At 42.0% G+C, this 17,259-nt stretch overlaps 1 protein-coding gene across 11 annotated transcripts in view; it reads right to left on the reverse strand.

Moving 5' to 3' along the window:
* The window catches only part of ano5a (anoctamin 5a), a 195,413-nt gene that overhangs the window by 39,934 nt on the left and 138,220 nt on the right, over positions 1-17,259 (reverse strand). For all 11 annotated transcript variants that reach the window (XM_059652172.1, XM_048545538.2, XM_048545536.2 and 8 more), the window contains 5 exons: positions 9,271-9,386; positions 3,694-3,828; positions 2,340-2,442; positions 1,246-1,306; positions 850-1,001 (listed from right to left, as the gene is read on the reverse strand). In XM_059652172.1, coding sequence (XP_059508155.1) covers positions 850-1,001; positions 1,246-1,306; positions 2,340-2,442; positions 3,694-3,828; positions 9,271-9,386 — 567 coding nt within the window. The remainder of the gene's footprint in view (positions 1-849; positions 1,002-1,245; positions 1,307-2,339; positions 2,443-3,693; positions 3,829-9,270; positions 9,387-17,259) is intronic.

Genomic DNA, 17,259 nt, shown 5'->3' on the forward strand with positions numbered 1-17,259 from the left:
GTTGGATGATCAACTGTGATCATATTGAATGGAGGAGCAGGCTCAAAGGGCCGAATAGCTGACTCCTGCTCCTGTTTTCTGTGTTTCTTGTCAATGGCTGAAGTGTTGCTTTAAGGCAGTGGCTATGCATTTCACACTGCTATACTTTATTGGACTCTGAACAACTTTTCATAGTGACACTGAGTAGATACATTCTAACAAGCAAGAATAAAAACAAAATACTATAGATGCTGGAAATCTGAAATTGCTGGAGAAATTCAGCAGGTTGGCAGCATATAAACACAGTTAATATTTCAGGTTTGGTATGCCTTCAGAACGCAAGCAGTTTTTATCTTGACTTGAGAAACTTTTGACTTTGAGGGATTCTGAACAGGAAGTCATACTGTACTCAAAACATTAACTCTGTATATCTCCACAGATTACAAGATGATCAGAGTGTTAGATAGGGCAGACAGTGAGAGCCTTTTTCCTCAGATGGTGATGGCTAGCACGAGGGGACATAGCTTTAAATTGAGGGGTGTTAGATATAGGACAGATGTCAGAGGTAGGTTCTTTACTCAGAGAGTAGTTAGGGCGTGGAATGCCCTGCCTGGAACAGTAGTAGATTTGCCAAGTTTAAAGGCATTTAAATGGTCATTGGATAAACGTACGAATAATAATGGAATAGCGTAGGTTAGTTGGGCTTCAGTTTGGTTTCACAGGTTAGCGCAACATTGACGGCTGAAGGTTCTGTACTGCACTGTAATGTTCTATGTTCTATGTCATCCTCACAGGAGCAGCTTTATGCTGAAAGCTGCCAAAGTCAGGGGTTTAAACTGAGCATGTCCTCTTTTAAGCTACTAATTGTACCTGAGTAACTGGGTTTTTCTTGTGGTGCGTACACTTTGCCTCATACTCTGGGCGTATCTGAAGTTGCTGCTGTTCTTCTTCAAAGTCCACAAGGTCCCACTCATATTCGAGCTTTGCCTGTCGCCGCTTCCACAGCTCCAGAAAAAGAGTAACTGCTCAAGAAACAAATACAAGCAGCACCAGTTACATAAACAGCCTGTCACCTTTCTGAAAACACCATTTCCTTCGGCTTTCATTCCCCGTTTACTTATGTGAGCAACCTTGCTACAGTCAAAGAAGCAATCTTGATGAAGTCAAGGCTTCCAGAGCTTCCCCTCTGCGGCTATATTCCACAAATGCTCATTTAATTTGTTTTGATTTTATATTATCCAACACAAATAACTGAAAGACACTCACCCCAGATGCCCATAAAAACCGCAAAAAACAAGGTGGCAGCATTGTCAAACAGGTGAGAATTCTGTAGCAAAATAAAGAAGGGTTGAACATGACAGACCTTTTATAAGTTAATTTCAAAATTAGTGCTGTAGTGAACAAACTGCTAGGTTACTTTCAGGACCACCAGAAATGCAAAGCATCCCCCACTTAAAAACAAAATTGCTTTTACAAGTTTAAACTCCAATAATCCCCCTCAACGTGTGCACTTCAGCAAGGCATTAAATGTTTGAGCAGAGCTAAAAGGTTTGGGGACTGAAGGTGTGGCACGTGTGCACTTAGGCTTGTCTGCTTTTAAAAAGAAGTTGTTCATGGGATATGGGCATCTCTGACCCCAATCAGCCTCGAGAAAGCAATAGCGAGAGCCACCTGAATTGCTGTAGTCTACCTGGTGTTATTTTCACCCAATGGCAGTGACAGAACAGTGACACAATTCCAAGTCAGGAGGATGGGTGGCTTGACGGGGGAGGCTAGGGTGGGGGGTGTTCCCATGTTCTTGCTGCCCTTTTCCTGCTGGGTGGTAGACATCACAGGTTTGGAAGATTTTGTTGATGGAGATTTTGCAAGTTGCTGCAATATGTCCTGGTACACACTGCTGCCATTGCTGAGGGAGGGTCCATATTAATGAGTACGTCAATGCCTTGTCTTTGTCAAGAAAATGGTTAGTCAAGTGCTACCTTTGTTGGACTTGTTGGCGTCGATCAGAGATTGCTTTTATACTCCCATCTACATAGTTAGCAGCAGCAAGTGTCAATGGTTCATACAACAGGGAAGACAAAAACCAGGGGAATTTTTAACATTCTCTGCTGATGGATGGTACAAGGGCCATTCGAACAGACTGATAGACAAAGGAAATATTTTTTAAAAAATGATGAGGCACAGTTTTGGTAACTAACAAAGATGCTACATTCCAATTTATTCCCAAAATAGTTCAAACCCATACATCAAAACCAACAATGTTCCTGAATTATCATCTTACAGTTAGATGAGTTGTGAAGAGCAGCATTTCCCAATTATTTCATTTAAAATTGGAGATCCTTCAGTTCGCAGATACACACCTTGGTTGATTCACAGGTGGTATTCAGTCTCCAGAAGTCACAATCATCACATAAGGGACACATGATGATCTTCCCTCCAAGTTCAGCGTCACAAATTTCCTCACTAAGGCGAAAGATGGAAAAAAAGCGAACATTAAACTCTCCCCATTGGGAACTTAAGTTGTAGTACATACTCAGTTAGAGAAGTAAATATAAGGTTTCCTTTTAGCTTTTCAAACGTCAGTCATTGTGTGCCATTGACTGACTTGCTTGGACCATCTGCTAGCCATGTGCACATGGACAACTGATAGTTTCAAGCGTCAACAATTGCAGAAGCATAGCTCAGCCATTGAGTAGAAGTGGAAGCTAGAAGTCTAATAGTGAGAAGATATATTTGCTGCAAGGTAAATTTCAAAGTGTTTTTTTGTTCAGTCTCTATTATGTAGCAAATGTACACAGTAGCAGGAATCGAGTTTAATGATCTTATGCATTATTTTCCATATCCTTATGTACAGTTTTAGCTAATTATTGCTGAAATTGGGAATATTTAAGAATAGTGCAATGATTTATTTTAATGCTTTGCAGCTTCCAGGAATTGCATGGAGGAGCTGCTTAAGTTCGCGGAAGACCTTCCTGCTACATACTTCCATTTCCATGTCCCCCCCAAATTTATTGCCGGACTTTGTGCCATTTTAAAATGCTATGCATTTACTTAGCATGTGCCCAGCTCTGCTCCATATGGTATCAAGCAAATAAAGCAGCAAAAGTCATGCCTGTAAGTTTTTAAATGGCATCTGTGTTTGAAATTTTCAGTCCGATCACTGATCCTTATATGTTACTTGATTGCTAAGCTTTGTGGAGGGAGCTACATTTTTAACAAAAAAAAACTTCACCTCTTTCAAATGAAGGATTGTTCTGATGCCTGATTGTTTACTTGCTGATTTCTTCCAAAGTGAGCAATTTGTATTTACCTTATGTTTCTATGTGTTGCTGAGGTCAGTGTACAATGCCCCTCGCATGCCCCTCGAAATAATTTTGACTGTCAGTGACATCATTCCCACTAGCACTGGGTAGGAGTCAGAGCTGGAGTGGGCAAATGAGGCTTGAGAATTAAAATATCCCCAAATCATAGCCAGATATTTAACAGTCTGCTAATGTCCCTCATTACATCGATGTAGATTGGAGGTGGTGGCACGGTGGTAATGTCACTGGAATAGCAATCCAGAACCCCCGGCCAATGGTCTGGTGGACATTGGCTCAAATCTCACTTATTCGGGAGAGATTCATACTTCTTGAATTGCATTCCCTTGTGAGAGTACAAAACAAAAATCCTTCCTCTCAATTAGTCAAAATCAAAATGGATGATGAAGCTTACCTCCATATATTTCCATCCTTGGTTATGCAGCCGTACAGAAAGCAAATGAAACCAACTGCTCCTGCGATTCCCAGCATTTCTGTGTAAAAACCAAGCCAGGCAAAATATATTCCAATCTTCTCTCCATAGTATTTCCTACAAAGCGGAAACAGAGAAGTGAGGCCCAATGAGTGTTGCAGGTTCCAAAATCTCAGGAATTGAGGGCCTTTTTTCTAAGCTGCCTCATGGGACATGGGCGTCACTAGCCGCCCTGGCACTTCGTGCCCGTCCCTAGTTGCCCCCCTTGAGAAGGCGGTGGTGAGCGGCCTTCTTGAAGTGCTGTAGTCCACCTGCTGTAGGTTTACCCACAATGCTCTTCGGGAGGGAATCCCAGGATTTTGACCCAGTGGCAGTGAAGGAAAAGCGATATATTTCCAAATCAGGATGGTGAGGGACTTGGAAGGGAACCTGCTGGTGGTGATGCGATGGCCTTGTTCATCTTGATAGAAGTGGCTGTGGATTTGGAAGGTGCTGTCTCATGAACTTTGGTGGATTTCTACAGTATATCTTGCAAATTGTATACATTGCCCTTAGTAAGTATCATTGGTGGAGGGAGTGAATGTTTGTGGATGTAGTGCCAATCAAATGGGGTGCTTTGTCCTGGATGGTGTCAAGCTTCTTGAGTGTTGTTGGGGCTGTACTCATCCAGGCAAGTTGGGAACACTGTTGTACATTTTGTAGTTGGTACACACTGTTGCTCGTGGATGTTGGTGGCGGTAAAGGTGACTGCTAATAATGTACATTTGGAGGCTATCTCTCATATTAGAGGTTACCTAATAGATTTATTTAAGCTATACAACTGAAGTTTTAACACTGAATTTAACTGGTATTCTCTCAAAACAGAAAGGAAGGAAAAAAGAGAATCACAAGCTTGACACTTAAAGTGCTCTGAAGTGGCCCACATTCCATTGGAAAGACTATGACAGACACTAACAGAGCAAGTACATATGTTGTGAATTTTTTTTAATGAATGAAACCAAAGAGCTGAACAAATAACTCAATGGAAAATTAAAGGAAAAATTGTTAATGCCGTTCAATTTTATTTTCAAGCGTGGATTCCTGCAATCTCGCTCTGTTATTTTGTTAAGAATTATCCTCTCCTTTCTTCGGCTCTAGAATCCAATCGCAAGGACAAGAAAGCAGGGTTAGGGTGTAAACCAGCACTGCTTCTGCCTGATACGTGTTCCAATCTCCTCAGAATCACATAATGATTGTAGAATGAGACTCTTGGCTCCTGTTTGTCTGCATCCACTTTTCTGAATGAATTTTATGACTGATTGTCATTATCTGCCCTTTCCCCTGCAACTCTGCACATTATTTCTATTCAAATCATTGTCCAATACCTTACTGAATGCTTCAGTTGATCCCAGCTCCACCACTCTTCCAGACACTGCATTCCAAACCTAACAACTTGCTGTGTGAAAAATCTTTAGTTCACACTTGCGTCTTTTGCAAATTACTTTAGATCTGTGATAATGGGAACTGCAGATGCCGGAGAATCCAGGATAACAAAGTGTGAAGCTGGATGAACACAGCAGGCCAAGCAGCATCTGAGGAGCACAAAAGCTGACGTTTCGGGCCTAGACCCTTGATCAGAGAGGATGATGGGTCTAGGCCCGAAACGACAGCTTTTGTGCTCCTGAGATTCTGCTTGGCCTGCTGTGTTCATCCAGCTTCACACGTTGTTACTTTAGATCTGTGCTCTTTTGTTCTCAATCCTTGTCACACAGGGATTTCTCCCTATTTACTCTATCAAGACTCCTAATGATTTCGAAAACCTCTATCAAATCTCCTTTTATCCCTCTTCTTTCCAAGACAAATAGTCCCAACTTCTCCAATCTGTCCTCAAAACAGAAGTTACGCAACTAATCCTGAAAATCTCTTCTGCAAACTCTCTCCAAACTCTTCACGTTTTCCTAAAGTATTGTGTACAGCTTCTAACACCATATTCCAGCTGAGGTCTAACTGGTGTCTTATAAAGGTTCAGCATAACCTCTTTGCTCTCATACTTTATGCTTTCATTAATAACACCTGGGATACTGCATGCTTTATTAACTGCGCTTTCTAAGTGTACTGCGACCTTTAATAACTAATGTACATATATTCCACAATCTCTCTGTTTCTGCACACACTTTAGAATAATGACCTTTATTTTATAATCTGACCCCTTTTTTTTCTACCAAAACATGTCACCTCACATTTTCCCATCTTGAACTTGATCTGCCACCTAGCTGCTCCTTTCACTGACTTGTCAATATCATTTTGAGGTTCTCCTCACAATTTATAATTCTTACGGGTTTGCATCCTTAAATGCAAACTTTAGTAGCAGTGACATAAAAGCCTCATTAATCTGATCACATCTTAAAGCATAGAAAGTAGGAGCAGAAATAGGTTCTCAGCCCATTGAGCCTGTTCCAACATTTAACATGATCATGACTATTCATCTGTCTCAGCCTTATGAACTCATGCTGCTGTCATGCCCTTTGACATTTTTAGTTTCAATTAATCTATTTCTTACATATATATGTTCAGTGACATCACCTCTACAGCTCCCTGTGGTTGAGAATTCCAGTAGTTCACCAGCCTTTGACAGAAGAAATTTCTCTTCAACTCACTCTGAAATGGCTGACTACAAATGCTTTGATTACTATCCCATGTTCTGAATCTTGGGGTCAGGGGAAACATCGTCTCTGATCCAGCCAGCCCTGTTCGAATTTGATGAGTTTCCCCAATTGAGATCTTCTCTGATTCTTCTAAGCTCCAGTGACAGTCATCCCAATCTCTCCTCATCTGACAAATCTGCCATCCCAGGATCAGTTTGGTGAACCTTCATCACACTCTCTACATCTTTTTTTTAGCTGAGGAAATCCTCTTGAAATGAAAGGACCATTTGTCTTCCTAACTGCTTTCTGCACCTATACGCTTGCTTTGAATGACTGGTGTAACAGAATACTTAGGTCTCTTTGTGCAGTCACCATTCAAATCATACTTTGCCATTCTGTTCCTCCTTCTGATGTGGACAACTTCCATTTATGCGTTTCTGTCATGTATTTGTTCACTCACTCAACTTGTTTAATTCACCCCGAAGCCTCCTTACATTCTCCTCAACACCTTCAGTCCTATTTAGTTATGGGGAAACTTGAAAAATGCAAATGATTCCATCATCCAAACCCTTGCTATACATTGAGAATAGCTGGGACCTTACCCCTGATACTTATGGTACGCTCTTGTTATCACCTTCCATTCCAAAAATGACACATTTAATCCTACTCTCCATTTACTGTCTGCTATCCAATTTTTAATCTTACCATTCATCTCAAATGATTTGATTTTGCACAATAACCTCTTACATGAGGTTTTATCAAAATATTTCTGAAAATCCAAATACACCTCGTCTACAGGCTCTCCTTCTTATGTTCTACTCATTGTGTTCTCAAAAAGGCTCAGAAGGTTTATCAGACATAATTTGGCTTCATTAATCCTTTGTAAAATCCCATTGGCATTATCTAAGTGTTTTGTTATCACATCCTTGTCATGTTCTTTGCTCAGAGAGTAGTAAAGGCGTGGAATGCCCTGCCTGCAACAGTAGTAGACTTACCAACTTTACGGGTGTTTAAATGGTCATTGGATAAACATGTGGATGATAATGGAATAACGTAGGTTAGATGGGCTTCAGATTGGTTTCATAGGTCGGTGCAACATTGAGGGCCAAAGGGCCTGTCCTGCGCTGTAATGTTCTATGTTCCATCCTTTCTAATAGAGTCCAATATTTTCTCGACTTGTGATGTTAGGTCCTTAATTCCCAGTTTTATCCCTCCATCCTTTTATAAACTGTGGGGTTATATTTGCCACCTGCCAATCTATCAGGACTGTTCAGAATCTACAGAATTTTGGAAGATGACAACTGATGCATTCAATATTTCCACGACAACCTCCACTCATACCCTGGGCTATAAACAATCAGGGTCTGGGGGGGTTAACTTTTAGCCCCATTCATTTTCTAGGACTTTTTGTTTACTGATATTAATTGTCTTCAATGTCTCCTTCCAAAAGATTCTTGCTTTCCTAGGGCTTCTGGAAAGCTTTTAGGGAGTATTTCTGTGAAGGCAGAATAAATTGCTTTGCCACTCCTTTTTACTTTGTATCAATTCTTCCATTTTACATTGTAAGTGGTCTACATTTGGCCTTCATCTTTTTCTTTTCTTTTTACATACATATAGAAGCTGTTAAGGTCCACTTTTATGCTCCTTGAAGGAAAAACAAAACCATGGGGAAATTTAGAAAATTATTGACAAGAACAAGAAGTTGTGAATGATCAATAGTAAATGATCAGCTCTAGGGTCATCTGTGAACTTGAGATCATGGTGTGTTCAATACCATGTCATCCTTAAAGGGGAGGGAAATGTGTAAAACTGGAGCGTTTCTTAATTATTCTTTTAACTTTCGATCTCACTTCACTCAACAGTCTACCATCTCTGGTCTTCCTACATTACACTCTTCTCTAACAGGTGACAGCGGCAAATTGGCTGGTAGATTCCACGGCCTGGAAAAAATTAGGTTTGTGTTTCACGGTTCAGCTGTGAGCATTCTTGTTTCTGAGTCACAATGTTTTGGATCAGAGAATTCCTACAGTGTAGAAGCAGACCATTCAGCCCACCAAGTTCACACCAACCCTCAGAAGAACAACCCACCAGGCCCATCCTCCTTCCCTATAGCCCTGCACATTTCCCATGGCTAATCCACCTACCCCAAGCATCCCTGGACACTATGGGCAATTTAGCATGGCCAATCTTCCTACATGCACATCTTTGGACTGTGAGAGCAAACCAGAGCACTCTGTGGAATCCCATGCAGACAACGGGAGAATGTGCAAACTCCACATAGTCAGTCACGTTAGGCTGGAATCGAACACGGGTCCCTGGCGCTGTGAAGTAGTGATGCTAACCATCAAGCCACTATGCAAGTCCACGGCATAAACATTAAAGTAGAAGCTCCAGTGCAGGACCAATGCGGCGCTGCACTGTTGGAAGGTGCACTCTTCTGGATGAGTCCAAGACCTCAGATGCTTGCTCAGGTGGATATAAAGATCTCATGGCACAATTATGAAGATGAGGAAGGGAGTTATTTCTCGCCTGAACAATATTTATCCCTCAATTAGCATCACAAATAAAAAACAGACTATGTGATCCTCATCACATTGCTGTTTGTGGAACCATACTATGTACATATTGGCTGTAGTGTTTCCATACATCACTACACTTCAAAAATGATTACTTCATTGGTTATAAAGTGCCTTTAGATGTTGTGAAAAAGTGCAACATAAATGCAAGTCTTTTCTTTTTAATTCAGATGGATTAGCAAATTGCAGGAGCATGTAAAAAAGTCAGGGCAATGATTTTGTCTGGAGATGGGAGAAAGCCTGGAACAGGGAAGGTCCAAGAACATTGCTGCTGATAGATTCCAGGTAAGCAGACTGGTAGCTGTCACTTCGGTCTCAAGCCCAACAAAACACAGTCAGTTCCAATCAAAGTCTCAAACCTGATAAGGTTCAGAGGCTGCTCCTTGTAGAATTGGCCAAAGCGAGCCCACTTTTTGTATAATGTGTATCGTTCATTCTCACTCTTGGGGTCATGCGATTTCTTCCAGTACCTGCACTGTAGAAATGAAGACATTAAGTAGCTGCTATGCTTCAGCGAGATGAAAGTGAAATGTTTTCAGACATCCATTTACATGAAAGTAGAGATGATCCAGAATGAAATATACACAAAAGAAGAAGAGCGGAATAAAGTTCTGAGAAATTAGAGCCCACTCCCCATTCCTTCTTTTGTGTGCATAACAATTGCAGTACAAAAGTGCGCTTTCTCTTCGATCTATGGGAATGAATTTTGTCATTGCTGGGCCCAACAGCTGGTTAGCTCAGTTACTTGTACTGTAATGCAGAATAATACCAACAGTTCTATTCCTGCACCAGCTGAAGTCACCATGAAGGTAACCTCTCAGCCTCAAGTGGCGGAAGTATTTTTTAATTTCAAACATATATTTTGTTGATAAAAAATTCTTTGTATAAATACAATGTCACAAATGCAGTTCAACTCTGTACAGATATATATCAAATAAACAAACATTGGAATTTGAGTCTATTCAAAAACCAAAGACATTCCAAGGTATAATGACCCTCAGGTTAAACTCACCATCAATTGTCTCTCTCTAACATGACAGTAATTCTCTGAGACTTTACTAATGTTACTCTTTTGGTAACCTGGATACTTGAACACTCAACACTGTATCTGTGCTGTAGACAACCTCAGTGCATCATGAAATTGCATCATTGCAATGTGCTCGATTGGTGGTTGTGGTAAAAGTGCAGGACAGGCTCTTTCCGACTAAATATATTGCTAGCTTACGTAAACTTCCTTATAAGCAGAGGAAACAAGTTCAGAAATATTTATTGTTACATTATTTGTAAGACTACATTCACTACAATCACCCCTTCCGGGGAAATTGGAGAATATACTTTCCTCACATGCTGTCTGAAGGGTCGGTGATGTCACTTTATTTTTAAAATGTTACTTCAATGATCCACTCCACCTGTAGGAACCTCTCCCAGAATTCTACCACCATTGTTGATTTTAGGATTCTTGTGATCGAATTCATTGTATACGGGCATGTGACTATTTGTAGCAATTTTCTGATAGCTTACAGAGTTTGTGAAGCAGCAGATTAGATATGATACGTAATCTAAAGAAAGTTCACTTCCATGACAATTGTGGATGGTTCACTGATACTGGAGGATAAACAAGCTGTTGGTGCAGAATGTGCAAGTCTCATTCAAGTTGTGAAGGCAGCATTCTACTCTCTAGCTGAGGTGTTGGGGAGCTCCTCCCTGGGTTTTCTTTTTCTTTGGTCCATCTTCCATCTGGAGATGGATGCTCTCAAGGTCAACCTGATATGCACCCGCTTTTGTTCCCTGAGCACTTATTCATAGAATCAATAATGTGGAAGCAGGCCATTTGGCCCATCAAGTCCACACCAACCCTTGGAAGAGCGTCCCACCCAGATCCACACCCCTCTCCAATCCCTTGGCTAATCCACTTTAGCTTGTGTTCCCCTGGACGCCATAGGGCAATTTAGCATATTCATTCCATCAAGCCTGCACACCTTTGGAATGTGGAAGAAAACCCACACAGACACAGGGAGAATGTGCAAACTCCATACAGACAGTTACCTGAGGCTGGAATTGAACCCAGGTCCCTCACACAATGAGGCAACAGTGTTAACCACTGTGCCACTGTGTTGCCCTGGTGATATTGTTGTACTATATTTCTAGGGATGGATTATTTTCTCTGTGTCAGTCAATTGTCTAAACCCTTTTAGTCAATGGCCTTGGGACAAATACAACTGACATTGGTTGACTTTGGTCTTCTCCTTCACTTTCATCTGTGGGTTAGTTTACCATCCTTTTTAAGAACAAAACCTCTTATTTTCAAAAAAAAACTGCACACTGATATTTTGGCACATTTGGTGCCAGATAAATTGTTGATACAAAGTTCAATGTGCATTGTGACCTCGTTGTTTTTCACGGCTCTTCCCTTTTGTCTTCCCCGACTGAAACTGTGGAAGATTAATTCCTGCTATAATAGCTGTTAAACGAAATCTCAAGCTACTCAGTAAGTTAGAGAAAAATTCAATTTCTAAGGGAGGTCAACACAACCTCAATCTTCTGGAATATAAATCTGCTGCTATTTCTACCGATGGCCTCAACTTCAAGTTCTGACTCATTTTGGATGCCAGTTGATCACTGCACGACTCCCAGTTCCTCACTGCCTCACTTGGTGTATCTTTTGCCACATCTCTCAGTTCCCACTTACTTCCAAAACCTCTTGTCCAAACCATCTCACTGCCCAATTCCAAAATCTACTAAAGGTAGCAGGATGCTGCATCTTCCCATTATGGCAAAGGCATGCAATGCTATCAACAATACACAGTGTGCCAACCATGAGACATTTACAAGTTAGTGCACTGAGTACAGGAGTTGGGAGGTCACGTGGCAGCTGTACAGGACATTCGTTAGGGCCACTTTTGAAAGCATGCGTTCGACTCTGATCTCTTTGCACGAGGAACGATATTGTTAAACTTGAAAAGTGTGCGGATAAGATTTACAAGGCTGTGGACGGGGTTCGCAGGCTTGAGCAACAGGGAGGATAGAGAAGTCCATAAGTGGAGGGCATAGGTTTAAGGTGAAAGGGAAAGATATAAAAGGGACCTAAGGGGCAACTTTTTCATGCAGACGGTGGTGTGTGTACGGAATGAGCTGCCAGAGTCTGTTTCCATGCTGTACTATGTCTATGACTCTCAGTGTCGCTTCCACCAGGAGCTGAACAAAAACGTACTCAGGTGTGAGGACAGTGATAAAGTCAGGTCTCCTTCACTAACTCGGAAACACGAACTGCAGGGCAGGCTTGGTGATCAGCAAGAGCTACTCATCTAGCCTGAGGTCATCCCAGAAATACGGGGATCATGCCCATACATCCCTGTCTAGTCCCATCCCTCCTCACTGTGACTTTGAGCATATGTGCAGCCTATGTCGTACGCCTCTACAAACACTATGCTGAATACTGCGTAGCTGTACAAATAGGCTAAAAACGTGAATAATTTGTCACATTAGGTCACATGGGATTCAGAGTGAGCTTGCCAATTGGACACATACTTGGCTTAACGGCAGGAGATAGACACAGTAATGGTGAGGGGTTGCTTTTCGCACTGGAGGCCTGTGACCAGCAGTGTTCCACAGGGATCAGTTTGTTATTTATATAATTCATTTGGATGAGAATATAAAAAGCATGGTTAGTGAGTTTGCGGATGACACCAAAATTGGTGGCATTGTAGACAGTGAAGAAGGTTTTCTAAGATTACAAAGGGATCTTGATCAAATGGTTCAATGGGGTGAAAAATGGCAGATGGAGTTTAATCTGGATACATGCAAGGTATTGCATTTTTGTGCAACAAATACGGTAGGGCTTATACATAGAACATAGAACATTACAGCACAGTACAGGCCCTTCGGCCCTCGATGGTATGACAGGTCGGCACAACAATCTGAAGCCCATCTAACCTACACTATTCCATGTATATCCATATGTTTGTCCAATGACAGCTTAAATGTACTTAAAGTTGGCGAATCTACCACCGTCGCAGGCAAAGCATTCCATTCCCTTACTACTCTCTGAGTAAAGAAACTACCTCTGACATCTGTCCTATATCTTTCACCCCTCAATTTAAAGCTATGCCCCCTCGTGCTTGCCATCACCATCCTAGGAAAAAGGCTCTCCCTATCCACCCTATCGAACCCTCTGATTATTTTATATGTCTCAATTAAGTCACCTCTCAACCGTCTTCTCGCTCATGAAAACAGCCTCAAGTCCCTCAGTCTTTCCTCGTAAGACCTTCCCTCCATACCAGGCAACATCCTAGTAAATCTCCTCTGCACCCTTTCCAAAGCTTCCACACCCTTCTTATAAGGCGGTGACCAGAACTGTACGCAATACTCCAAGTGCGGCCGCACCAGAGTTTTGTACAGCTGCAGCATAACCTCAATGTTCCGGAACTCGATCCCTCTATTAATAAAAGCTAAAACACTGTATACCTTCTTAACAGCCCTGTCAACCTGGGTGGCAACTTTCAAGGATCTGTGTACATGGACATCGAGATCTCTTTGCTCATCTACACTTCCAAGAATCTTACCACTAGCCCAGTACTTTGCATTCTGGTTACTCCTACCAAAGTGCATCACCTCACACTTGTCTGCATTAAACTCCATTTGCCACCTCGCAGCCCAGCTCTGCAATTAATGGTCAGGCCTTGGGTAGTGTTGTAGAACAGAGGGACCAAGGGATGTAGTTACGTAATTCTTTAAAGTGTGTCACATATTGACAGGGTGGTTAAAAAGGCATTTGGGAAGTTTACCGTCATTGCTCAGTCCTTTGAGCATAGGAGTTGAGATGCTATGTTGAGGTTGTACAGGACACTGGTAAGGTGTCTTCTGGAGTACTGTGCCCAGTTCTGGTGACCCGGTTACAGCAACGATATTATCAAACTGGAGAGGGTTCAGAAGAGATTTGCCGGGATATTGCCAGGTATGGAAGGTTTGAGCTAATGACGAAAGGATGGGAAGGCTGGGGTTTTTTAACTGGTGCTTAGGAGGTTGAGAGGTGACTGATAGAAGTTTATAAAACATTGAGAGGTATAGATAGAGTTGATAGTAGTCTTTTCCCTAAGATTGGGAATTTCGAGACAAGAGGGCACGCTTTTAAGGTGAAAGGTCAGAAATTTAGAAAAGACAGAAGAGGCCAATTTTTACACAGAGAGTACACGTGTGACATGCACTTCCTAATGAAGTGGTGGATGTGGGCACAATTACAACACTTAAAAGTCATTTGGATGGATTTATGAATAGGAACGGTTTGGAGGGATATGGGCCAGGAAGATGTAGGTGGGGCTAGTTTAGGTTGGGATTATGTTCCGCGCAGACTGGTTGGACTGAAGGGTCTGTTTCCGTGCTGTATGACTCTGTAACTATGACTATGGTACGACATGCTCACTATGGCGTGTTGTGCTATTTTTAGACAATTTCGTAATATTAGTCTGGCTACACATGCCAAGCTGCCTGAATTGGCAAGCTGCCAATACATGATAGTAACATTTCTCACCACAATATACACGCAGCTGCTCTTAAAGGCAATGAAGCAATATGAGCATTAGCTGTGTGTGTGTGAGAGACAGAGAGAGAGAGAGAGAGAGAGAGAGAGAGACAGAGAGAGAGAGAGAGAGAGAGAGAGAGAGAGAGAGAGAGACAGAGAGAGAGAGAATCTTCAGGGAAGAACTCATTCACATCTCAGGCAGTAGTTCAATTAGGAAAGATCATTTTCATTTCCTGATGTTAAACCCTAACTTCCAAACAACAGATCAGAACTAACATTGCTCAGAAGCTTACATGACGCAGCCACAAGAGCGTAACTTTCGGTTTGACAGCACCATCCTGTTCCTGGCAATCACTGCTCGCATTGCTACTGCATAGTATTGGCATGAAGCAGATTGTTTCACTTCACCTGGTGCTCAAATGCTCGAGAGAATGTAGGAACTGCAGATGCTGGAGAATTTGACCAGAATTTGTGCAGCATTAACAACACTCCAGAAGCTTAATACCATCCAAGGCAAAGCAGCCCGCTTGACTGGCACCACATCCATAAACATCTACTCCCTCCACCACTAACACTCAGTAGCAGAAAACAACATCAATTTTTGGTAAAGTCCAATAACTGACCAAAGCCTCAGCACTTGTAAGATGCACTGCAGAAATTCACCAAAAGATTCTTAGATAACACTTCCAAACTCACAAATGTCACCACCGAGAAAGATAAGGGCAGCAGAGAAATGGAAACACCATTACCTGCAAGTTCCCTTCCAAGTGACTCACCATTCTGAATTTGAAATATAACAGTAATCCTTCAGTGTTGCTGGGTCAAAGTCCTGGAATTCTCTCCTGCAGCTTAGGGGTACCTACACAAAATAGACTGGTTCAAGAGTTCAAAAAATGCTCAGATGTAATGGTGATGTAGTGATGACTTCTTCAATTCAATTTTTTCAATCTGACGGCCTGATTCAACTCAACTTTTGTCCAAAGTACCTTTTCTATACTTTCAATGAATTCTAGTGGCAACACATGTAATGTGATGAAGGATAGAAGTGTAGGGGCAGATGAACTGGAGAGGTGGCATTCGTGTACAGCAGTCAGATCCTCATATGCAGTTGGAAAGCTGTCTTCTTGTTGATGCAGAAGGTCTCAAAGCTCCAGGCAAACATGGGTGACTTCAAATGCAAACACCAAATATTTAGTCTGAAGGTGGTAGCTGGTGAGAAATCAACGTTAATATTTTCACTGGCACTGGGAGCGGTGTTTGGCACAAAAGGAGCGAAACACAGCAAACTATAACCCTCTGCTGGGCTGGCTGGGGTGATATTAAACCTGTTCCAGGAATGGAGAAACAACATCAATTTTTGGTAAAGTCCAAGAACTGACCAAATCCACAGCACCCGAAGAAATAGGGCTACTTTTAAAAGGACAAAAACAATGGGACACTTCTGCCTGCCTGCCTTCATAATCAGGCAGAGTAGTGGAAAAAGCTGCCACAGTTTAAAAAAAACTGATGTTTCCAGATTTCAGTGACATTTGACCCAGTGTGCATGAATGCCAAGTTACAGAGATGCCTTTGATCGAAATGACACAAAAGAACCCTTTCAAAAACTGAACCTTTAGTGTACACAACTGACACAAAATCTAAATTTCTGCTCTAGTCGTTTACCTCTAATTAATTCATGGAGTGTGGGTATCGCTGGCTGGGTTAGTGTTGTTTGGCTATTCCTAGTTGGTCTTGCAGAGATGATGGTCAGCTGCCTTCTTGAACCATTACTTTCTATTTGGTGTAGATACACCAGAGTGCTTTTAGAGAGGGATTTTGACCCAGTGACAGTGAAGGAATGGTGATGTATTCCCAAGTCAATAAGTCACATGGCTTGCAGGAATATTTTGCTTGCAGGTTGTGGTCTTCCCATGTATCATGTTTTCTTTGCCCTTCTCGAGTGGAGTGGTTATGGATTCAGAAGATGTTGCCCATGGAGGCTTGTTGATTTGCTATTGTGCACCTTGTAGATGGTACACTCTGCTACCACTGAATGTTGGTGGCAAAGGGAGTGGGTGTTTGTAGACGTAGGGCCAGTCAAGCGGGCTGCTTCGCCTTGGATGGTGTCAAGCTTCTTGAGTGTTGTTGGAGCTGCACCCATCCAGACAAGTTGGGAGCATTCCATGACATGAGATAACAAGGTGTAGAGCTGGATGAACACAGCAGGCCAAGAAGCATCAGAGGAGCAGGAAAGCTGACATTTCAGGCCTAGACCCTTCTTCAGAAAATTCCGTGACATTTTCTGACTTGTGTCTTGTAGATGGTGGACAGGCTTTGAGGAGTCAGAAGCGAGCTAATTGTCATCAAATCCCCAGCATCTAACCTGCTGTTATAGCCAAAGTTTTTGTTCAGCTAATTCAGCTCAGTTTCAGGTCAATGGTAACCGTGAAGATATTGATAGTGGGGGGATTCAGCAATGCTAATGCCATAGAATAAAAAGGGAGATGATTGAATTCTCTTTTCTTGGGGATGGTAACTGTCTAGTACTTGAATGGTAATGAATTCCACTTACCATTCCACCACCCAAACTGAATGTTGACCAGGTCTTTCTGCATTTAGATACAGATGGTTTGGTATCTGACACTGAACTTTGTGCAATAAACACAGCCCTTTTGACCTGATAGTTGAAGGAAGGATGAAGCAGCTGAAGATGGTTGGGCCTAAAGAATACTACCCTGAGGAACTCCTGCAGAGATGTCTTGGAGCCGAAATGACTGACCTCCAACAACCACATACATCTTCCTATGTGCCAGGTATGACTTCAACCAGTGGAGATTTTTCTCCTGAATCC

Source organism: Stegostoma tigrinum, chromosome 17 (genome assembly GCF_030684315.1).
Source record: "Stegostoma tigrinum isolate sSteTig4 chromosome 17, sSteTig4.hap1, whole genome shotgun sequence".
NCBI lineage: Eukaryota > Metazoa > Chordata > Chondrichthyes > Orectolobiformes > Stegostomatidae > Stegostoma > Stegostoma tigrinum.